Source organism: Anarrhichthys ocellatus, unplaced genomic scaffold, assembly GCF_004355925.1.
Source record: "Anarrhichthys ocellatus isolate YVR2014 unplaced genomic scaffold, GSC_Weel_1.0 scaffold25, whole genome shotgun sequence".
Classification (NCBI taxonomy): domain Eukaryota; kingdom Metazoa; phylum Chordata; class Actinopteri; order Perciformes; family Anarhichadidae; genus Anarrhichthys; species Anarrhichthys ocellatus.
In genome coordinates this window covers 4,959,433-4,984,025 of record NW_022280055.1, presented here as the reverse complement: position 1 = coordinate 4,984,025, position 24,593 = coordinate 4,959,433, and the positions used below count along the sequence as shown (strand labels likewise).

General features: G+C 43.1%; 1 protein-coding gene across 3 annotated transcripts in view; it reads left to right on the top strand.

The window, feature by feature from the left end:
* bach2b (BACH transcriptional regulator 2b) overlaps window positions 1-24,593 on the top strand; it is a 93,518-nt gene that overhangs the window by 44,430 nt on the left and 24,495 nt on the right. For all 3 annotated transcript variants that reach the window (XM_031861732.1, XM_031861731.1, XM_031861733.1), the window contains exon 2: window positions 18,602-18,856. In XM_031861732.1, the coding sequence (XP_031717592.1) occupies window positions 18,614-18,856 (243 nt within the window). In that variant the 5' untranslated portion in view covers window positions 18,602-18,613. The remainder of the gene's footprint in view (window positions 1-18,601; window positions 18,857-24,593) is intronic.

Sequence of the window (24,593 nt, the reverse complement as noted above, 5' to 3'; positions counted from 1 at the left end):
TAAGTTTCATTAACTAAAAACACACTATGAAAGTGGTAACGGCCTAAAGCACACCTTGCCTTATGGTCTATTTTAATCTAAATATGACCATAATAAATACTAAATAAAAATCCTGTTGTATTAAAAAAGACTTAAAACTAGTGATTGAGACCCCAAACTCATGTTAACAATGTTTACTGAGGTAATAAATCAAGTGAGAAGTAGAGTCATTTTTCACATAGACTTCTGTAGAATCAGACGTTTTGCCACTAAAGTATTCGCCCCCTGATGGCCATTAGAAAGAATGCAAGTGTAAGGCACTTCTGCCTTGGCTTCACCTTTCAGACCCGTAGGTTGCTGTCTGGTTACCCATTACAATACCTGTGAGCACCTGTGAATATGTTCTTACATAAAACGAAAGAAAAACCCGAATTTAGAGGCCAAAAAAAATGAAAGATTTGTACCACATGTAAATATGTTGAAAACAACATGCATCATTTATTTTTGTTGTGGAGTTCCCAGCCACTTTGTGTTAATGTCTCCAAGATTCTAGACAGTTAGGAGAGTTTGATCCAAATAAAAGCCTGAGGGGGGAGTTCATCCAGTCTGTGTGTGGTCATATTTGTCCCCACCCACCTCAGCAGATTAGCTGCACAGCTAATGCTTAGCCGGGCATAAGGCAGTTCTGAAAGAAATGAATCGGCCCGCTCTCCATGAAGGAGTTGTTTTTAACACTTAAATCCTCCTCCTAGTAGCTCAGATTCATCATACATAATCATCTTAATTGCGGTCCTAGATATGCTCTCATATATGTATATATACATAGACATTTCCGTTGCCACAACTGTTTGATGCAGAGATTTGTTTTTGTTTTCATAATGGAAATTTAAAGAGCAAAAATAATGACAGATGAGACATAAACCTAGTACATGCTTTAACATGAAGCTTTTTTATGTTTATTTTTGTCATCTGGCAAGTTAAGGGTCATTATGAATCCATTAAAGGATAAGGAAGCTAAAAATAGCCTCTTACGATAGTGGACTTGCACGGTCTGAACCATAAACAAACAAATGGCAATTTCTCTGCGGCCCTGTCTGCTGCTGCTGCCAGCGTTCCAGGGAGCAATTTGTGGTGCGCAGAGAGGCTGACCCCGGTCAGGAAGCGGCGGCAGGATAAAGACGGGCCCATTTAGCCCTGTTCGGGAGCTTCAGAGTGGCATCCTCGCGGGCCGCGGCCACAGACCAGCCGAAGCGTTTAGGACGCTCGAGCGGTGATGTGCATCCATCATGGCTTCGAAGAAATGTGTGCCCACTAGAAAAAGAGCCAAATGTCCTCCCACAGACCGCCGTCCAACGTGTCACTTCTGCCAACGCTGTCTCTCGTCCGCAAATAGCAGCAGCAGCAGCTTGCGTCTGCATTTTATTCTTTTATTTTTTCTGCCAGAGGTTTCTTCAGTAGCACTCGCACACACCAAACTCTTACGGGTTTTAGAGCAGGGGTTTGTTGATCTGTCCTTCATAGTGTGATTTAAAGAACATTTTATTCCTAAAAACATGGCCACAATGGATTTGTTTTGACTGTTGACAGTCTTTTTATTTACGATTTATGGAGTAATACAAAGAGATATTAAACCCTCGGTAAAAGCCTTTCACTCTAAAATGTGAACGAAATGAAACAACAATTTTTGAACCTGGCTTTATCCAATGTTAAGATCTCTGTTCTGGAAATGTATGCACACCAGCACACATTTAATAATGGCCAATTTGCATATTGAAACATAAACTTTCAGAAAACTTGTAATACAAGAAAACATTTGTCTTTAAGTAAGTAATCAACATTACCTATAACCCTATATGTTTCTGAAATTTCTTTTCTTTAGCTAATCAGTGATTTTGCCATTTTTGAGCTGTTGGAAATTCTCCAAATCTCTGACTCAGCTTTTCCCACTCTCTCACAGTTACAGTCTGAACGATATGACCTAAATGTGGTTCTGCACGATCGTCACCACACGTCATTTAATCCAACGTTAATATGAGACATATTGTTCGGTGTAGCTTTAAAGGAAGAAAATAACAGAACGGGAACACCTCTCTGACTGGGATGGAAATCTGAACCACTTACTCTAAAAACAACATTTGCATATGAGTAACACCAATTCCACTTTGATTGACTCGTGAATGAAACAGCATTAACATTTCCCTCAGTCACTCTTTTCATGTTTGCTCTGAAAGGGTATTTTGACATGCAGGAGAGGACTAAATGTTTTCTGTCATACCAAGGTTCTCTGATTTTAAAAGCGGTTTGTGTAGTTATCTTTGTAAGGAGGTGGCTGGACGGAGATATGGACGTTCAGTTTGGCACCATGTTGTATCAGTCAGCCTTGATGCTCTCAAGATTTTTTTTTTTATACGTCGGCAGACTAATTTCCCTAACCTGCGTTGGTCTGTCGACCTCAATGGCAACGCCGACAACAATGAGCTGATGAAAGGAAACCTTTTAGTTCCTTAAAAAGTAGTCCCGGTTAATAGAATTACTTAGGAACGCGACTATGATAGCACAAAAAATAAATGGCAGAACACAGGCTCTCTCGGTGATAAATCAGATACCGAAGAAAGACTTTGTTTTGAGCGTTTCGGTTCGCTCCGTTTCGAAGTATGAGAAAAAAAACACAGAAAATCCCATCAGAAGAGGATCGATGTGTGAAAACAGACTGGCTGTGTGTCTGATTATTGGATTAGTCGTTTCCAGCCATGATGGAAAAATCAATCGCTCAGAGAAATGCCATTCATCCATCCATACATAGGCCTATACCGTCGGTGTCTGTGCTGCGCTGAGCTCTTTCTGCTTGAACCTGTTACAATTCAGTGTTTTAATCAAGAAGAGAAATCAATAACCCCATAGATAAATATTGATCTCCAAGCATCGACTGACTGTGAAAATGACTGCGACTGAGTTATCGGAGCGGCGGCCTTTTCCGCGCGTCTGCGTTGAAATGTGTGCGGATGCAGCAGTCACCGCCCTCTCTTCACCCAGAACTGCTGTCATAACGGCGAAAGTCACATCGCAACACTGTGTTTAACAGATTGCTCTAATGGCTGCATGACACAGTGTACATAAATCACAGGCCGGATCCGGGCGTTGGGATCAGGAGGGCTTAACGACTGAGTGGCTCTAGAAAAAGAAAAAAACGTTGATGTCACAGGTTGTGGAATTACTTTAATGCGACCAGATGGACAGCATCGCCGCGGGCTGACACAAGCTGCCTCCGAGTTTTCAGGGAATTTGAAGGAATTGTTTCACCTTTTAATGTATTTATGACCCCCTTTTTTTTCTTTTACAGTTGGAACCCAGTGATCAAAACCAGTGCTAGTGATGTCAGTTCCTCGTCCCTTGCGAATATATTTCCACTGTGACTTGTGATTGCCTGGGCGTGCGAGGGGGGGGGGCGTCCGATACACGAATGCCGCTTTCTCTTCTCGGGTTGAGTCATCAAATACTGAAGCCGCGAAACCGCACTCTTTGTCACCAATCTGCGCACACTCGAAACTATGACCTTTTCATTCTGTGCCCTCGCACTTGATCTTATGCAGCCACGAGGGCTTATGTCGGCGTGTGTTTCGCAGCCCCCGGCTGACCCATGATGCACCCTGATGCTGTACAGTGGATGAATGTCACATGGTGTATATTATGAATTAATGTCTGTCAGGAGAGCACACGTATCTTTGAGCACGCGTTTAAAATGACACACTGTTGGATTTGTGACTCAGTTTTGTCGTGTTATTTTTTTGATTTTTTGGTCACGCCAGATCAACAGCGGGGCCATCTCTCGAATCAGTGAAATCAGCTGAGTAACGATTGCTTTGTATGAAACTTGCAGACTCTTGCACATGATTCAGGCGGCAGTGCTTCACACCAGATACTGTGAAATGAGCACAGCAGTTACAGAAACCACTGAGATTACAAAATACACAGAGACGAGTAGAAGCAGCTCCTGAGGTCATGTACGCTGGGGTATCTGATGCTGCAGTACATCACCGTAGGTTGCCCGTCGATACACTGGCAAAGACATCACAACGTGTTTTCTCGTGCGATGCTGCAGGTAGTCAGCTCTCAAACCCTACTGCTCGCTGGCAGATGAGCCTGGTGCCACCACTGGCTGAGAGTGCATACGCTACACATTAAAGACAGGGTAGGTGATTTATGTTAGAAACTTTTTCTTGTTGTATTTATGGCAATTCTCTTCGCATCCCGACAGCGATCAAAAAAATCGAGTGGTTTTGAAGAGACGGGCTGTCGGTTTTGCCGACGACGGCTTTCCTCGCCAGATTTACCGATCTAGAACCAATCCAAACATGGATGGTGTCATTATTCTACATCCATTACGTTGTGCATTCAACATTTTACTTGATAATGATAGGTTAAAGCAAAAAAAACTTGTCTATTGTCACTTTATTTAATCTCAGTTGGGACGAAGACTCTTAATATATGTAATGAGTCCTGTTTTTTTTTTTGAAAAAAATAATCTTGCAGTTTTGGGGTTATATTTTTTTTCTCAAACTTGCAAAGTATTCACCTACATTATGATTCCATTAGAAGAACGAGTTATTCTTTCAATTTCCTGATACAGGTGGCTATTTGATACCTGGGTATTGGCACCGATACGATACCAAAATTATTCTCTTTTCATTATCTTACTTTGAAGAATGTAAACATGTGTTTCGTAACTTCCTTTTTTTCATAAAAAAACAGCCTTTCAGCCCATTGTGTTGAGACTGAACCATGAGGAAATATTTGATCAAAGGTTAAAGGAAACCGGAGCGATAATCTGCCCAAGCATTCGGTGCCAACCCCTTGATACTTGGTGGTTTAACAGTATCTCCTTGTAAATATGAGAAAACATGGATTACTTTCCCTGGTGATGTTTTTTTCCAATCCAAAACGTGTGACATTCCTATGCAGCAGAGACTTTATGAGGGGGAGGTGAGAGTGGATGTTGCTGCATAGTTTAGGCTAGTAATAAATAATAAATAGTGAAAAACACGTTCTCACCGTTATCATCCTTTCTGTAACCAGGTGCTTTCAGAAGCCTAAAAGGTAACCATGTACTTTTACAACACTTTAGAAAAATAATAATTGGTTGATAGTGAAGGTTTTGACCATTTTGCGTTTTATGGAAACGCCTGTGGCAAATAAACTCTGACTTGTCCAACATTTAACTGATCAGAGTTGCGGCTGTCGGCATCTTCGTATATATATGTACATTTGTATTGTCATCATCTCTAGACAACATGAAACACGGCCAATACGAGCTGACATGAATGAACAATTAAAACTTCCTCATTTTCTCTCATGAATGGTTAGACAGCCGAGGTGACCACCGAGTTTATACGCTCCAGACCAGTTGATGGTAAGACTTCTAACTCAAATTTCTTTTTTTGTAACATTTAAAAAGTTTACTTAAAATTGACAGGACAATTGAATTGAAACACGGCTACTGAATGATACTGTCACTGAGTTTATGTTACTTTGTTTGGTTGATAAAACGCTGAATTGAAGATGTGTTGTATATGACATTTGTAGGCGAAAGGGATGCATGGTCGTTTCTCTAACTTGAACCCAAACTTGTGCCACTACCCTTAAAAACGAAAAACGAATCGCTTCACATGATGATTGTGTGACAACTGTCGTCACGTGATTATTTTCATGTTTGAGCAACGTGTTGTTCACACAGCAGAGAGGCTGCACGTCAGAGCTCTTGTTACTTCAAGACACGGTGTTGCAATGTGTATGTGTAGGTACGCTTGTCTCTGTAGTACACCAACTGGTCACACAGTTCAGTCCCCATCGCCATGTGTGTGTGTGTGTGTGTGTGCGCGCATATATTTTCACCCTCACATCACTTCCTAAATTAGCTCCCTCAGGGTGGCTGCTGCTGCCAGTGGGTCATCTAACCTGGTATGGCCATTCCCTGGCCGGGTAATGTGTTGCAGCCCCTCCCCCCTCGTGACCCTCACACTGACAGCGACGGCTGCACGCCAGATCCGAAGACATGCGCCACCCGAGTGACATGTATGTTTTCATGTTACCTTAGAGTACGCAAACCAGCCAGGGAAAAAAAAGGCTTCCTTCAGACTGGGAAGGATCCCTCTGTTATCACGGTACAGAGTTGTGCAACAAATACGAATCAGCAAATACTTTACACTATACTGTTCCTGAAGCAATAAGAAGAGGGACTGTCAGGTACATGTCCTGACCTGACCTGACCAGGGACAGGAGTCAGCCTGGGTCAGCCTAATTGGGTTCTGGCAGAGTCCTGTTGTACTGCCTCAGGTCTCTGGTCTATGTGTAGAGAAGAATGTATATTGTCTTTTAGTCACCACAGCTGCTTTTTATATGGTGGCACATGAAGCTGCTGCCAGCATCGGTGTTTCAGTCAAATTAGGTCTCGGATGAAGTTTTACCACTGTTTCGGGTTTTTTGTTTATCAGCTCCGGTGCACTGTGTGCCTCATCAGCCGCATCATCATTAGATGCTGGAGTGTGGTGATGATGGTTTAATATAATGACAGATAAAACCCACACAGGGCTGGTGGGAGTGGATGGATGGATGGATGGGACAAACAAACATAGGACTTTCACCCAGGAGACAGCTGTCCGTGTCCCGCGTTAAACCAGCGACGTGATCTTTGTCTTTGTGTTCGCAAAGTTTCACTTTCACTTTACAAACTACATTTAACCCACTGTGACTTTAGCAGAGCGCCGTAGTTTGACGGGCATGGCTACCCAAGGGTCCTGGCCACCAAGCGTCAGTATGTGACGACTTGGGAATGAGAACGAGCTGGCCTCATCCACTGCGTGCCACACGTTCCTCAAATTTCCAAATGTTCCAAATTTAGTCAGAAGAAGAAATGCTGCTGGCGTGACAGTGTGAATGACAGCTTTAAGCATAGTCACCTTTTTTTGACTTTGTGAAGGAGGAAAACAAGAACTGTTAAACAAGCTTGTTTGTGACTGAAAAGAAAGGAACCACTCACGTGGCCTTCCGGTCTTTTGTGTGTGCGTGTGTGTGTGTGTGTGGTCTTTCACCGCACCTAGAAGAAGAACAGAACAAGGTAACAGCGAAATAAACAAGGAAATATTTTATGTGAAAAGGTGCCAGCATGGCGTCCGGCTTGAAGCCCTGTATTCTCAGACGTTGCGTGTCTCTTTGTGCTTGTCAACGGTGCGTTACAATCAGTCACATCGGTGGATGTTGTCTTTCATCTTCCTCGCCGCCCGGCTTTGCGGCCCTTTTTGATCCCAGCGGGATATTTTAATACCATTGCGCCGGTGTTGCACATTTCTGCACGTTTCTACAACAACAAGAGCTCTTGCATGTAGTCTCAAAAAATACTTGCAAGAGCAATGTGAGAAAAAACAACGTGCTTTTTCTTTGCCTTATCAACACCGTTGTACCCTGCAGCCCACTCACTCGTACACACATGATCACACACGCGTGCGCACACATACACACACTTGGCTTTGCACACAAACACACACCCACACACACATGCATGCGTACAGACGTGGCTTTTGAAGGTTTCTTTTGACGTGGGCGATGCCTCTGTGTCAACTCTTTCCTGTGGGGAGACTTTCCACCTGCCTTTTTTCCATGAGTCCTCTGAGCGTGAGCTTTTTTGTCACAGTTGACGGCTGATTTTCAACTTCCTTGTGCGCGCTGAATTTATTATTTGGAATAAAAGGCTTCCACCTCAAACCCTGCCCCCCACTCGGCGCTCCATCCGCTTTTTTCCACCCGGGCCCCATTAATAATGCAGCACATAATCCAGTCTCGGGCACACTCATGCTTGCAGCCTCTTGGCCTGCCAATCACTGGCCTAATTAGCACAAGATCTGCTCCTTCCCTGGCTGCTGCTGGAAAAACAGACCACATATCCTAATCCGAAACCCTCAAAGGCCACTTTCCCTCCCGGCAGTGATGCTTTCTGGCCGTTTTTCCGCTTCCTTTCGTGAGGTGGTTTTCCGTACTTGCTGACTGAGTTGACTGCAGACACCCCGCTTGTTTCCTTGTTGATTCAGCCAATCGCACAGGAAGAGGTTTAGACGATCGCATTGTTGTGTGTGCAGGTGTACCTTGTCATTGTCAGTGCGAATATCAAGCACGGGGCAGGAAATGCATAAAGCATCTGCTATTCTTTCTAGATTCTGTCAGAGACTTAGTCTATATTTATCTCCGCCAAGGAGGTAATGTAGCTACAATGCTAGCAGTGCCGACAGGATTGGCAGTGTTAACCTAGGGAGGGGGGGGTTCAGGAGCATTTTCTGCACGGGTAGACATTATTTCACTATATCTTTAGATTGCAAATAGTTCTTTGATGCTACATTACTGCTCCCAGTGTTGTATGTAGTACCTTTGCGAGATTGCGAGAATCATTTTACTGCATTTTTAGGCATCTTAACTGTCGTGCAGTAATGTATGGCTGGCGTTGGGTCAAATGGAAACCAAAGTTGGTTCTTAGTTGAGTCAAACCAAAATGTTGGGCAGACTGTTCATAACTGAATCACAAAATATCAAAGACATTTGTCAGATATATCAAAGAGGAGATTAAACAAAGAGAAATGAGCTTGAAGATTTTCTGACAACCAAGACGAAGCTGGAGACGTTTGAGACAGCGAGCCCAGTCTATAGATAACCCCAGTGTTTCTATCACATGTGCAGCGTGTTACCATATAAGACAGCAATATGACTCACCCCGCTCACTGACCTACTATGTGGGAAGTCATGATTCATGCAAGTTGCATTTGAGCAGGCAGGGCCCAAAAATACTCTGGCATGCCATCACACAAACACATACACAACTATCGCAAACACACACTCGCACATACCTCACTTGCTCAGTCATACTCACCACCCACAGATAGGCTCAGATGCTGTCGGTAACACACGGTGAGAGACATTAGAAAGTTGTCAGAGCAAAGACTGGAATAACAAGATGACTGGATCTGTGCTGATGCCTTTTTGAGGTAATGCCAAACGTACGCTAGCAGCTGACAGTTCAATTGTTTGTCTATTTCTGTGACTTTGAATTGATGGTAAAGATGATCCTTGAGATCTCCTAAGTCAAGTCTGGTTTTAGTGAAACTGATTTCACAACATTTCAGCCATGCAAATAATACCTCAATGGCATCTGCTTAAGGAAAACTGATTGGGCTCTTTGCTGTTAGTCTTAGTCAGCAGAGTACATCTATTAATAGCTTCTTGAGTGCTGTCGTGATAGCTGCAGACACCACGATGACGGCAAGTTTATGAAGTCGTCCTGAAACCTGTTTCCACATCCTGCACTTTGGTTGTCTTTCTGTTGATCACAGGGATTGAAACGGTCTAAGATGCTTCACTCAAGCTTTCACCCCGCAGTCTTCCTTTTCTTTCTTTCTCTGATGTCAAAGACATAAGCCTCGACGCATTTTTAATGCAGATGTTGGTCATCTCTGATAATGAGTTTCTTAGTACGTAATCCAGCTGTCTTCGATGGTTTCCGTCCTGCTTGTGCTCCTCGCTAATTGATTCCTTTAAAAGATAAATCTCTGCGGTGGTTTGAGTATTGATTTCACGTGGTCGAGGTCACTGCCTGGACCTTTCTATCGCTGGGAGATGAAGTAGCTCTGGTGTTAATTGGGCCGATTGCAGATAGATGCATGTTTGTGCAGGCGGACTCTCGCTCGCTCTCACAGCCGGCCCTATTCATCAGTGTCAGCAGCAGGAGCACCGCACGATTGGTCCGCAACTCGGCGGCACCCAGGGGGGGCGCTCAGCCTAACCTGGGTAACCCCAGTCACCTGACTAGACTAGAACTGGGTTATGCTAAAGACGTTCCATGAAGGGCCTAAGAATTCGATCAAGGACAACATTTCTAGTCCAGTTGAATCTTCTGCATCAATACCTCGTCCGGGCGGAGCTTTCTTTGTTCAGTAATTGATGCTGTAGTGTCTTCGCTCAGTCCCCAGATCGAAGCACAGGGAGACAGTATTGATTTCTATCCGGAGCGAGAAGCACCTGATCCATGTATCGATCCAGCCGTAGCCTGAGATTACTGTGCCCTCAATGTAAGGTTTTACATTGAACTTTCTTGAACACTGCCTATTGTAAAAACTGTACCTGTCACATCTTCAAGACACCAAGTGTGAGGGATCTTTTGCTGTTCCGCAATAGATTTCTAAGGATCTGTTTTTCACAAGACACCGTTGTCTCCTGAAAATCACATTCCCATTCCACAAAACTGCATTATCAATTGCGGTTGGAGGGAAACGTATTCTCTCTCTGTGTTAAGTTATGTTAAATTCAATTTAGATTACGTGTGTTTCTAATCTAGTCTGCAGAATCTGTGTAGGGTGAAGATCTTATTTTAAGGCAAGGCATGATATTTTACTAAATCTAACCAAACAAATTTGTTGCATTTTTGTTTTGTTTCAATTTATGACGTTAACCACATAACTGCTATCATCCCATGAAACATAATTGAGTTTAGTTGTATGGGAACGTAATTTGTGTTGTAGACGGTTTAATTGCATATGTAAAATAATTGAAAAACTCTCTCATTACGCTTCGACATTCCTCAGTATGTAATCCGCCGAGCATCAGCAGTGTGTCTCAGACGTGTTTGTCTTGCATATGTTATCTCAGGATCAATATCAGCAACCCAGTGACCTTCTGAATCGATGTTTAGCTTATCAGCAGAGAGGAGAATGAGGAACCTCTGCCATGAATGTTTGTGAACTTTCTGTGGCCGGAGTGGAAAGCCCCAAAAAACTGCTCGCCTTCAATCTTGTCTCACAATCTTAAACAAAGGAGATTACTTCAGGGATGATGTTTTTTTGCTTGTTTGATTGCAAAACAATTTCTTCTTTTCTACGTTCCTTTCCAATCGTTCTTACTTCAAGGTGTGAAATAAGAAAAAATCTCACCCCCTGGCAGATTGTTGACAACCTGGCAGATGTTGAATTCATTACTTACTTCCTAAATCATAGTTTGCTTGTTGCAATCCAGAGACACGTCAGGCTTCCTTCCTCGCACCGAGAATGACCTTAGAAGAATTGCGATGAACAGCATGCTTTTTGTCTGCCAACAGTTGCAGATGAAAAACCACATTGAGTAAGGAGAAAATGTCGTTTTTCAGGAACTAACAACAACAGCCTTGTTTTAAGTGATGACAGTGCACATTTATTGGCACTCAATGTGTTTTGCAACGGTATCATAAACCACATAGGTCAGAGAATTGCGTCGACCCGAGGACAACCACGTAATCCTACTGAAGTTACAACATAACAGTGATAAACCCGTGTAGCAGGTTTTAAGTTAAAATGTTTTTACACAGCCAATCTTAGATGATTAAATTAATTTGAATAATATTACCATTTGACCAGAATCTTCCACAATGAGCGTAAAGTAATAGAATGAAAGAACCAGAGAAGGGGGTGTAATAGCAGAACGACCAGGGAGACATTTGATGAAAGTGAGGTGCTCTGTCCTCATTAACATTCTCTATTATGGCCCAGATAGACCAATCCCAGTTTAATCAATCCCCGTGCCTGGTATCCCTATTGATGTTGTAATGACCCATCAACACATTTCTTTTTGATGATCTCTGCAGTTCATCTTGCAGCGAAGCACTATTCTGGGTATGATTAGCAGCACCACCTAGGCTCTTGATAAATATTAGAGGAGACCACCTATGGTGCATTAAATGTATGATGTACTGTATGCCTAGACATGCATAAACATGATCTGAAATGTTGTTCCAACCTTGTAAACTAAAAATCTCATGAATTTCAAATGTAGTGTTTAGAAGTCATTTCACGGCAAGTCAATGTGCTACGTTAGCCCGGTGACTACACATTTATAACAGACCGCCTGCAAAACAAACTGGTTGCTTTGGAATGTGAAAGACATTTGCATTTACCAGACAGGCTGGGTTAAAGAAAAGATGGACGCATTATGAGAAATGTAGTGTTTTTGGAGCTCAACCTATACTGAGCCCACCTCAGGTGCTGGGACCCATGGTGGAAAATGTTTATCCCGCTTCCTTATCGATAAATAGTGTTTACAGGCCACTGTATTATACTGCGCAGTGTATTGTTTTTTCAAGCATATAGTTTATAAATAAAGTAGCCTACTGAGCATATATTTATTACATTCTCTACAGTCACACAGCCTCCAACAATAACACCGAGGTAAACAATACTACCGTAACATTTCGATATAACTGTAACTTATGAAGTTAGGTAACGTAACGTTAACCAGCAAATAACTTGTACTAACCTTCTGAGTTTGCTAACTTTAGCTAACGTTAGCTAGCTATGTCAATGTCGTTAGCAATTAACGTTAACGTGAGCACAACAAGAGAAAAAAAAAAGCAAAGATTTGATGTAAATATTTCAGCTATGTCAATGTCAGTTTGCTGACTACATTAGAATAGCTAGCTAACTGCCTATTTGCTTTATTTCATCCACTGGTGGCTATTAGCTTGCCAGGCTAGTGCAAGGCCTTTTCTCTCGTGTCTTGCTATCTTTTGCGCTTACCACAAATTCCATAGTAGAATATCTTGGACCAAAGTATTAAAACCTGTACTATCTATCACTCTGACCAACGCAGCCTCAAAAACCAATCTGAGGGTATGTTTCCATATGGGGAAGCAGATAGTTTCATTTGAGGAAATGAAACCCCTCCAAAAATATCACCTGCATGTTACATTCAAAGACATACATTACATTGCATTGCATTATGACTTTTGTGGCGGAAAAGGCTTCTGCTTACATTTGCTTCGATTACAAACACCGTCGTAATGCAGACCTGTAAGTGATTTTCATTTGAACTTAACATGGTAATAAACTCCGGATTAAGGCTTCCATTTAGCTGCCCATCATCACCTTGCACTGCTCCAAGGGCAATCGTTGCCGTGGCCTCATGTGATAATTCCAATTAAAACCATGTACATCCTCAGTGTAATTACAGTCACCTGGTGGGAGTCCTTCCCCCTTAATTGTGCACAGTGACACAGTGTTCATGTTGGTCTGCCTCCAACTGTACTGGCTCATTGGATAATGTTATTAGACTGCAGCAGCAGCGGTTGAGACTAACGTTGTTTATTACAAGCAGCCGCAGGGAGCGTTTGTGTTTTGTCACGACCAGGCCAAGTAGATGTTCCACTTGACAAAATCATTCCAATAACTCAAGAGCTGTTACAATTATTTGTCCCACAGTAAGCTGTGTATCAGTCCTCCTTTTGCAACAACTCATCACTTGCAGCTGGTGTTTATGAATGTGCCTGTGGGCCTCATTCTTCTCCGTGCTGATTCATTGTCCCCCTGTCTGAGGCACTTCATCTGTCAGGAAAATATAGAAAACACTCCCAATACGTTATTATATCAGGCGAAAAGAATATGTGTCCACTTGCCAGCAAAGCTTCTGAGAAATGCAATCTGATTTCAGATTTCTCAGAAATGGAGCAGCTTCTACTTTATATTAAAGGATAGCCCCTGGTATTACAACACTGTTCTTATTTTAGTAAAGAAAACAACCTGAAAGGAACTTGCAATGCTGATTTTGCAGAAGTGTCTCAAAGCTTCCTAAATGGTAAACAATGTTTTTTCTTTTTCTTTTTCTTCATGATAGGAGCAATCATGACTCTGCCGTCAGGGGCTCAGTTCAGCCCCCGAAGTCTTGTCAGTGTCCGCCCTCGCTCCTTTGTATATTCCGTTCCGTCATGACCTCTTCCTTCCTCACACCCTGCAAAGTATTCTTCTGAGGCCCAGAGAGAGAGAGGACACACATCACAGAGCACATCATGACACACTGTCAGACATAACCACCCACCCCTCCCACTCTAAGTCCCCAAACTAAGACCGCATGAGATGAGACAGTCAGACCAAAGCTGACTCAGGCATCCTGCTGGTTGTCTTATTCAGCTCACCGATTGGCTGTGTAAATGTGTTTTCCATTGTAGTCTTAATTCAGCTCCTCTAAAGTATTGATGCATATCTCAGCTGTGTTTCCATGGTTATATTAAGCGACACCTGTGATCTGCAGATTAAACATGACTCACAGTTTGTGTTTCGCAGATGAAATAATGTGACAGGAAGCCTGTATCAATATTTTAAAATTCTGAAAATATTTTCTTTTCAGAAGTTACCTTAAATTGAGGTAAACGGGGGCCACATTTAACAGCAAGACTATGTCAAAACTGCACCTGATTGTGCCCAAAATGTTGTCTACAACTCACTGAGATCCGAACTCAACTCGAGCCAGGCTACATCGGCATTTGTTCCAGCTGATCGGATGCCAATGTGAGTAAGATCAGATCTTGGAGCGTATAGACCTGGCAGTCCAAATCGCGTTGAACAGACGAGTGTAACCAAGGCCATAATGAAAGCATTGTTAAGTACAGGAGGCTACCTTCAGCTCCCTCTTATGCACAGAGGTACAGTATATACAGTGTGTGGGACTATTTGCACACACGCGGTGCACCATACCTCCACAAACATAATTGCTGTAGAGCTAACGGGTCTCTAGCCACATTAGTCTTCATCAGCCTCCCTCAGATCAGCAGGCGTGATCCAGGAGCAGCCAGCAGTAAACCCTGAAGTCGGCTCTGGCCGCTGCTGGAGCGTCCTCATCACCACCACGCTGTGCTTTTGATCTGCACAGGAATGCGAGCAACTCGCCGAGGAGGTTGGCGGCAGCGGTATTAGTGTGGCAGAAAGAGCTGCCGTCAACAACTGTCCCAGGAAGTCAGAAAAAATAAATCTTTTGCAGCCATCAGCACTTCGAATCAGAATTCTGCCACAACCGGCTATTTTGTGGTGCGTTTGTCTGGGTATGTGTCTGTCTGTATGAGTGCGTGTGTGTACGGCTATGCTTGCACTGTATGCATGTGTGTGCCTTGTGTTTGTGTCATCCTTGCATTTTCCTCCCACTGCAACAAACCCGTCTAAAGTCCAAGAGTCCAAAGCCAATGTGCATTCCAGGGTAGAAATAGCATGTTTGGATTTCTCCGATCCTCGCAACCGCATCTGGAAACATTATTCTTGGAAGACGGGTCATTATCATAGAAAGCCAAAGGAGAAATGTTTGGTGGAAATAAGCAAAGTATACAACAGTTTGGACCAGCCAGAACCACGGGAAAGTCTGGACTGACATAGTTGTTCCACAACAGCCCCTACACTAGACTTAGTCTGCCGTAGCAGTGGACCGCTCCAGTCAAATCATTGCTACAACCCTGTCCCAGGTAAACATCTGATTCTACAAATGGCCTGGTTGTGATGAAATCAGTGGTGCAGTGTAGCCTCACAAAGGCCAGCCCACGATTTTCACTTCCCCCTTTGTGGACTAGGCTCAGTACGCATTTGCTTGTGTCACACGTCATTTCTAGTAGGCTGCACAGCAGATAGTAGATGATTGAAAGGTGCTCTCCGATGTTGATGAGACATCAAACATGAGCCCTTCTTGCACCCGATTAGACAAGCACCGCTGTCTTTCCAAAGATGCTTGTCATTCTCAAAAATGCTCTCAACTGTCGCCCAAAATCAGTTTCATCATAAACCCTGAGGTCAGAAATAGGTCACACAGTCCCTGAGTCATTTGCATATTGCATCTGCAATGCCTGGCCTATACATATATATATATATACAGTATATATATATATGGTTGTGACATTTGAGAGTTTTAAAAGGTGACAAGTTACGTCATCAACTTAAACACTTCCCACTGCAGTTGGTTCCACATGTAAACCTTTCACAATCGATTATATTGGTCAAAAAGTTGTCAAGTGAATGCTTCTACCACTTCTCGGCTGTGCACCATAGACTCTCATTAAATTGTTTCAGGTGTCCTTCATTTTGAGGCTGGTTCCGTGGATTTAGGGCTAGTCGTGGTTTAAATGTTGTGTAATAGTGGTACTCGTTATCCCGGAGAGGTTGGAAAGAGATATGCGTTTGTAAAACGTTACATTTTCTACATTAACAACCTGTGGAGCTAACATTAGCAGGGTACGTTAGCGCATCATAAACTAGCGTTTGCACTTCTTTGCTACGCTATACTGAATGTACACACATGCTGCTTTTGCTTCTATATGATTGTAAAAGTGAATACAGCTGCTGCTGAATCAGTTTGACAATCTTTGACATATCCTTCAAACACATATTTTAGACCTTTCTGTCATCTTCTCTCAGAAATCTTTTTTTCCAAAAATATGTATTTTCCACTGAATGAATTGCCTTTAGAAGGAAAAACTGACACTGCTGACCAGTTGAATGTTTGCGTCTTCTTATGAAGGGATGTAGCTGTGCTTCCTCTTTTTCAGGAACTCTTGCTCAGCATTTTTCAAACATCACAGTGTGAGTCAGTGAGAGCTTTGACTTGGTTATTTAGTCATTGCCAACCCAAGGAAAGTATATATTTTGTGTATTTTCCCTTTATTTATTAAAAAAAAAAAAGTCTTAAAAAAACACAAAGTGAGCAAAGATTCCATTTCTATTCATAAGAAGCCCGTATGACCCAAAAGCTATCAATCAAATACAGCAAGTAATACGACATGAAAACATCAAGCACTTCAAATCACAGCAAGGAGAAATTTGATTATAACAATTCCATGATTGAGGACATTTTTTTGTGTGTACTCACATTTTCTACATTTGTCTGAAGGCTTGCAGATCAACTAAAAAAATAAAAAATAATTTTCTGATGAAATCTAATTTGGAGCGCTGCACGAAACTAGTACAAAAAGACAAAGTCACCCCGTGTCAAGGCATTCATTTTAGCAACAAAAAAAAAGAGCCATTGATGGTCCTTGAGTGTGAGCAGCTTCAGTCTGTGCGGTGTTGTGAGAGTGTTAGAGTTCATGTCAAACTTGTGACCACAAGCCCCGCATGTAGCAGAGAGCATCATCTTGGTGCCGAGCAGCACCCTCATGTAAAGGCCCCTTGGATGAAGTTATGTGTCTGTGTGTGTGTGTGTGTGTGTGTGTGTGTTTCTGATTGGGATCTCTGAAGGGAAGATAGCTCTGCGCCTGTCATCACAGGGCGAGCGGGGTGGACAGTATGGGGGGAACGTGCTGCTGTGTTCCTGGAGAGCAGAGCTTTTACGGCGTTTCGTAGTGTGGAGCTACGCCGACTACAGCAGCTGCGTCGGTCTGCCTCACATGTCACCATTGTTTTTGTTCACAAGCGCATCAATATGTTTGTAAAGTAATCTGAAATCATGGGGGAAAAAACTGAATATTACGAATATTCTTCATTGTACCGTGCCAATTTACAATGTTTGTGTTTTATCATAAGCGCATTGATTTATTTACTGCCGCTGCACGTCTTGATTTACAATACAACTACACTAATATATAACTCCTAGCCTACTATAGTGTAGGTTTTCGGGTCAAAGTATGTGGTATACAACATACTTAATATCTCTGAGGCGCTGCATGCAACGTGAAAAGCTAACCATTGTGCCGTTTCAATAGGGCTACGATTATGTCCCTCTCAGATACTTTGTTGCTGATAGCCGTCCACTGGCAATTTCTGATACCTTGGGGTTGAGTCTGTCGACCAATCAGAGGCTGTGTTCCTGACTGTGCGTCGGCTCTGAAACGCATCAAACATGAGATTTAACAATAACCTTATATGGTAATATAGTACAATATGGTAACTGCGGTCCATGTGGAATAAATGCTCAGAAATCTTGTGTGTTTTATTTTAGTAACTTCTAGGTTTCAGGCAAAATCACACATGTTGTGGGCTGAGAGGGTCGGTCAGGCCGTGTGTTTTATTAATACATTTTGGCTATATGTGTATCAGTATATATATATATAAATACCAAATTGTTTAAGTATTCCTCTAATTTTATAGCTGGTTTAAGTTTTTACTGTCAGGTTGACATGATAAAGTTATTAAAAGCCGTTGGTTAAACGGCTCTTTTTGTGCCCATATTATACAGTATTTCTTTAATTGTTCCCAAACAACCTCTGCGCTGTCATGGGGGTTCTCATCCTGTGATGAAGCTGCTCCCTGTTCTTATTATTCCCATTCCTCTCCAGCTAATGTTATCTTGCTGAGTGTATCCAAGCTGCTCAGCATACCTTTACAGTGAGTCCTCCTTAGATTACAAACACATGTGGATCTCTAGAGCCAAAAGCAGCGAGACATTACTTTTAAACTGGACTCCGTTACCTTTAAATGTAATTGCTTTTTTTTTTAATAACATGTGTTCAGTGTGATCTCATTCGTCGACGTGATTACCCTCTTTGTGCATGCGATTTGAATGTGCAACGGGAAGCGTGTGAGTGGAAACGTATGGACTACGCTCAAAGTCAGAGTGATTAGTGTATGGACATCCTGCGCGGGTCCACACTGAGCAGGGGCACGCACGACATCGCTTTTGCCGGCTTTTTTTTAAACGTTAAAGAGGCGGTGAGCGTGAGAAGCAGAGAGCGTCCGTTAGTCAGGCTTGCATGTGTTTGAATCATGAGGCTGACTCGCAGCAGACCGCCGGGGACTGATGTCAGCCCTTGCGGTATGCGCTCGCTGGCCTCGGCTGTAAACTGACCCCCCCCTCCCCTCTGTTGTGCTTCTATTTCCAGGGCGTGAGCGGAATGTCCGTGGATGAGAAGCCTGAAGCCCCCATGTATGTGTATGAGTCGACAGTTCATTGTACCAATATCCTCCTCTGCCTCAACGACCAGCGGAAGCAGGATATCCTGTGCGATGTGACTGTCCTGGTGGAGGGCAAGGAGTTCCGCGGGCACCGGTCCGTGCTGGCCGCCTGTAGCGAGTACTTCCTCCAGGCGCTGGTGGGCCAGGCGGAGAATGGCTTGGCCGTTAGCCTTCCGGAAGAGGTACGTCCATCAAACGCGTCGTTCCTCTGACAGGTTTCTCTCTTGCAGGGGCTTGGAAGTGCTATTGACTTTGACACAATGCAACCCTGAAAGTCCCCACTGACACCAGGACAAAAGCAATACTAAACAAGGCTCTCCGTCCCCCCCCCCCCCCCCCCCAGACATCCATAGCCACACACAGAGATGTGTGACCACTGGACTAAGGCCCTCTATCCACCCTCCACCTTAAACAAAAAAACAGCTAACTTTTGTCCAGAGCAACATTAACAGCTGTCTGATAAAGCCCAACCACATGAATCAACACGCACTCAGCCACAGCTCACAGCTGCAGCAATCCTGTCCACTGGTATTTTTCATATTTATATTGATGGAAAAACCTTTCAAATCTCTTGGGGTGCATTCACACCTATTGGGCCCAGAACAAGGGAAAATTTCAAATACATTGCCTCCTTTTAGTTCTGGTCCGATTCATATTCAACCCTGGCTTTTTACAAAAGAACCAAGATGACATGAGGTCATATGGGCCGACAGGTAACTCATTCACTTGACAGGTTTGGTTTCATCCTGCATCATAAGCGCTAAACCCACAGGGAAATCAAATTGACTGACAGCAAGTTGTGTTGCCTCTGATGAGAATAGTTATCCTCTCTAGTGTCACAGAAATGACTGATAGTGAGCATTATTAATCGGGACTGTTATTACAGCAATTATAGCGTCAAACTGAATTTTGTGTCGTGATAGGTGGGGGTTGCCATGTTTTGATTGTTTCCTTGCTGTAAGAACACAGTACAGGACACAAGCACAACACACCTCTGTTTTCACTCCTTTTCTCTTTCTGATTGACCAAAATTCCCACACTTAACTTTTTTTGGCAAGCTCCAGCTAACGTTGGTACAGTTAATGCATTAATTCAATATAGTAGCCCTATGCTTCAAACATTTTTTACTTTTTTACGTTTAATTACGCAACAAAAGGACTTGGCTAGGCATAGGAAAATATTTAGATTTTAGTTAAAATATGTTTTTTACTTAACCGGCTGTTGGTAATTTATTAAGTTACATAACCATATTGACATAACCATACTGAGAAATGGGTTTTTTTTTCGACTTGGTCTCCTAGGTGAAAGTCCTGTGTTTGTTTGACGCAACCATTCACCCCGGCCTCGGTGCGTCAGTATCGGATGCCGAGGGGCACTGACCATGCGTCAATATTTAATAGGTTGGCAGTGAGAAAGGGTTGAATATTATTATGTTGTATAAACAGTGCCATCCTAATAGTGTCCCTTTTTTTACCTAATAATTTGCCATGGTAAACGCATTTTTTGCTTCATTTGTCCACTACACACCAAATAGTGGTTGAGAAGGTTACTTTTGATTTAGAAACATTTAGATTTGACCATGAATTCATTTGAGACTATAAATAAATCCTAAAATTTTAAGTATTGACGTATTCATTTTTTTTTTTTGAAGCCTGTGTATTTCCCACTGGTACCACACACTAAACTTTATTATAGTCGTCAGTATACATTTACATATACATGAAATTTGACCTCTGCATTTAAGACATCCCTAGCATATTGGGAGCAGTGGGCTGCTGAGGGAGCGGTTAGGGGTTTAGTGTCTTGCTCAGGGACACTTCGGAACAGGACTCATAGCAGCTGAGGATCGAACCGCCGACCTTGCGGTTGCCGGACGACCCCATTATCCAAATGTCTCGCCTTAAAGTTGCTTAATTCAACATTCAGAGCATTCAAATAGCAGGAAACTATTTTCTATTTGAAGTATAGATCCAGTTCCCCCTCAGGTTAACACTGTCAGCTCTGTCAGCACTGTTACCGTTGTTTGGAACTTTAGCACTGTTAGCTTCAGCCGTCTCCATGTTGAGAACTGTTCTTTCGTATGAAGCACCTTTAACTCCATCGGCTTCATTTTTTGATGTATTATTATTACCTCCCAACTTCTTTGTTGAGTTATTTTTGGTGTCTTTTGGTGTCTCTGCCTTTTGTCTGCTATGAGAGAGGATGGCAGTAAAACAGTGTTTTAATTTGACTCGCAGTTCGCAGGGGGGGGAAAAAGAGTCGGTGAAAGGTGTGAGAAAGTGCATTATTGAGCATATAAGGTTGTGATTACCAATTAGCACCTGTCAGCTGCCTCCTGCTGCCGTTGTCGGCGGCAGGAGGCAGCGTTTTCGTGGCGAGATTAACGCCACCTCCGGCTCAGCGCTCGTCAGGTTTAGCAACACTCCTCGCTCTTGCTCACCTCAGCTCTCACACTGTCGATCCCCCCTCAGAGCTCCTCCACTGAACACATGATGAAAGCGCCCCGCTGACGTATTGATGTCACACCGCCGCACTCGCACACACTCGCATGGGCGTATACATACATGTGTATGCCGTGAAAACTGGGGCATGTCCCACATGTGCTGTGGAGTTGTGGCTCCTCGCTGGGGCCGGCGCACATTAATAAAGTAACGCCTGTCAAACGACTTTGTCGCTGCGCTCATTGAAAAAGAAGTCGGCGTCAGATTGTCGTCGTATGTGAAATGAGCATCTGGGGCTTTTTTTTTCTTATCTTTTTTTTCCTCTCCCTCCTTAACTCAAAGAAGGGACTGCAGGGAAACGGCTCCTGGATGCTCAAAGCCGCATTTCTTTTCATTCACTCACTGCATGCATGAATAATGCATGAGCTGCTGCGTGTTTCAGGTGTGAGATGGAGTGTGGAATGTAACATCTTTCAATGACTGTCTCTTTAATTTGCCGGAGAGAGAGAGAGAGACTCCATTTGAGGTTTTAACTAAGCCGTTTTCCCTTTGTCCATCCCTGTTCCTTTTGACAACCTTTCACATGAACATTGTTTTTATCATTTTATCTAAAGGGGCAAACAATAATGAATATATCGGCTTTATTTTGTCACAATGGACACTTTATAACTACATCATAATCAGCAATACACAGCTAATGGTACCATACACTATCACTAGTGCTGTGTCTCAATAAGGTATTGACCGAAACTACCCAAGTAGCTAGTAGTATTGAAACTTTCCCGGTTAACGATACCTGCATTTGATCCTTTTTGTGGCCAGATCTCGAAAAAAATTACTATTTGTATGGTTTTGCTCGTAGCCAATCACCGCAATCGTTACATCGATTTAATTTGGTTCGTGATTGGCCCGCTACTGTGGCAGCTACAACCCATACAGCCGGCTCTAATCTTAGAGATGTCTGAACCGGCGGCTAGAAGCTAACAGCGCAAACAACGGCAACAGTGCCGACAGAAGAGTTTTAACCTTTTTTAATGACACCCAGCCCTAATTATGACTAATGTAATCAATGTCAGTGTCAGGAAATTGTGAATAAGGCAATTTCACAGTAACAAAGGTGATCTCCTTAAAATTAGGAATTGGTTGTTAATTGTTCATTTTCAATGTTTAAGGGTCTAAGTGAAGTAGTAATAGCACAATTAAAAAAAAAAGTATTATCAGAAAAATAACGTGTTATACCAAAACGAAAAGTACTCATAATGCAAAATGTCAAATGTAACAGTGTATGTTAAGGTATATGTGTTTATTATTACTGATGCGTTCATATATAAGAAGCATTTGAATGTTGTAGCTGGTGGAAGTGCAACTCATTTTAAACACTGTTAATGTTCTATATATCTTTATATTTTGTATGTAAAGTGACTAATAAGTACAGTACAGCTGTGAAATAAATGTAGTATATGTCGGGATGTAGAAGTATGAAGTGGCAACACATTAGAAGTGCAAAAATAACAAAATGGCTTAGAAACAAAATTAACTTTGCCAATGGCTCTTTTTTTTTTACTGTATTCATCTATTTAAGGTGGAATTTCCCATCAAGTAGCATTCTTCTGCCCTGTTCAGCAGATGGTACATCTCTATCTGACTGTCTAGACTCCGTTGCATCACGGAGGAAATGTCATTTCGTTAACGAGGCCTGTCAAGGTTTTTTTTTTACGGTGCCTGTCACCCTCTGCTTTTACGGTCAGTGACTGAAGCAGGATGACGCATCCCTGCCTCCTGTCTTCCCTCCGATGATGGGGGAGGGCTGGGGTCGGCTCACAGAAGCAGCCTTGAGCTGTGGCTCGGGTCACGGAGGGTATTCCTTCAAGCAGCTATACCGATGGCCGCCACCTATGTGTAAAAAAATAAAATAAAAGGCCTCGGCTCCCCACTGGGGGAGAAAGGGGGAGGTTGGTGCAGATGAAACGTGAAACAAAGACCACCTCCCCCACAACCTTCATCACCCCTCTCTCGTGGTCCCCGTCGCCGTCCGGAATAGTCGGGGCTGAGCGCTGGTGAGTGACATCATCTCTATCTAATGTGATTGTGGCAGCCCGTTTCATCAAGGGGTTTTGTTGGCCATCACATCATGGGAACAAAACAATCCTGCTTTATCTCAGCGCTGCTGTTGTCCGGGCCACCCGGCCAGCAAGGGCGGAAGGAACAGAGGAGCACTGCGTCCATGTTGGGCGACGGAGGCTTCACACACACAAAGTGTTTCTCTACATCATGTTTCTTGTGAGCGTAAGAACAAAGGGGGATTCATAAGAATCAGCGTGCCACAAATGCAAGCCAGGGAGAAGATTTTTTCTGAAGAGAGCCCTCCACTGGAGAGGAGCAGTCATCACTGTGACAAACACAAATGACCTCCTTATAGTTGAACTGTAATCAAAGCTGTGACTCAATCCTCACTGCCAGGATCACAGCAGACTGCTGCCTGTCAGCTAGTTATTAGCGCGGCATGTTGCCTTAGTTCGCCTGTAGAAGAGGCTGATGTTGAGAATCGGATGATGCTCTCCTAAATAGTAGCAGAAACCTCATTTATTGTAGTAATTACGTAAGCAGATAATTGTTTTCATTGCAATGACCGTCTGCTGCCACTTTTATGCTCGTCTGACATCCAGTTTGGTTGTGTTCTGACTGGCTGGAACGATTAAATCCTGACCACTGTGGGGGGTGGTGGAGGGCTCCAGAAGGTGGCGGATCATCAGTGCTACCATTTCTGGTCTCTTTGAGTTTTAATTCTGGAAAAATAAAAATAAAAATCAGGAGAAAGCAGCACTGTGATTCAGCAGAGCGCTGGTCCACAGACCTCAACCACCTCCTGTTTGTCAGTTCTTTCCTGAGTCATGAGCCAGGGAACACTGCACATTTTTCATCTCAAAAGAAAACACACACACAGTTCAGTGTATCCACCTGCAGTGTGTCGCAAAGGATTTGCTGTGATTTATTTGAAAAGAGTAAAAGTCTAAAGTGCTGCTTGTGTTCTTTACACCACGCAATTCGGAAATGTTGGATGGAACACTACAGAGATTGTTTTTTTAATGGATTACTGAAAAGTAGCCTGAGCAGCAATGATGATGGTGGTTACGGCCAGGGTTAGGTGTAGGGGTGAGAGATCTCCGATGGCTCTCCACACTTTAGTCCATCAATGAGGCACTTTGGAATCAGAAGCCCAAAAATATGACACTCAAGACTCCATACGGCATGTGGACCCCATTCAGCAAGGAAGGACCCCCAAACCAGTAAGGGTCAGTGGAAGAGAAAGATGAGAGAAGCAGAATACAGAAGACAGTGGGATGCACAGCTGGGGTTATGCATCCAAGCTGAGATGGTTTGGGTCTGAGCAGATTAAAGACCAGGGCAGATTTCCAAGACATAGATGGGTTAGGTCAACAGAGATGCGGGTAAGGTTTAGGGTAGGATATTCAACTAT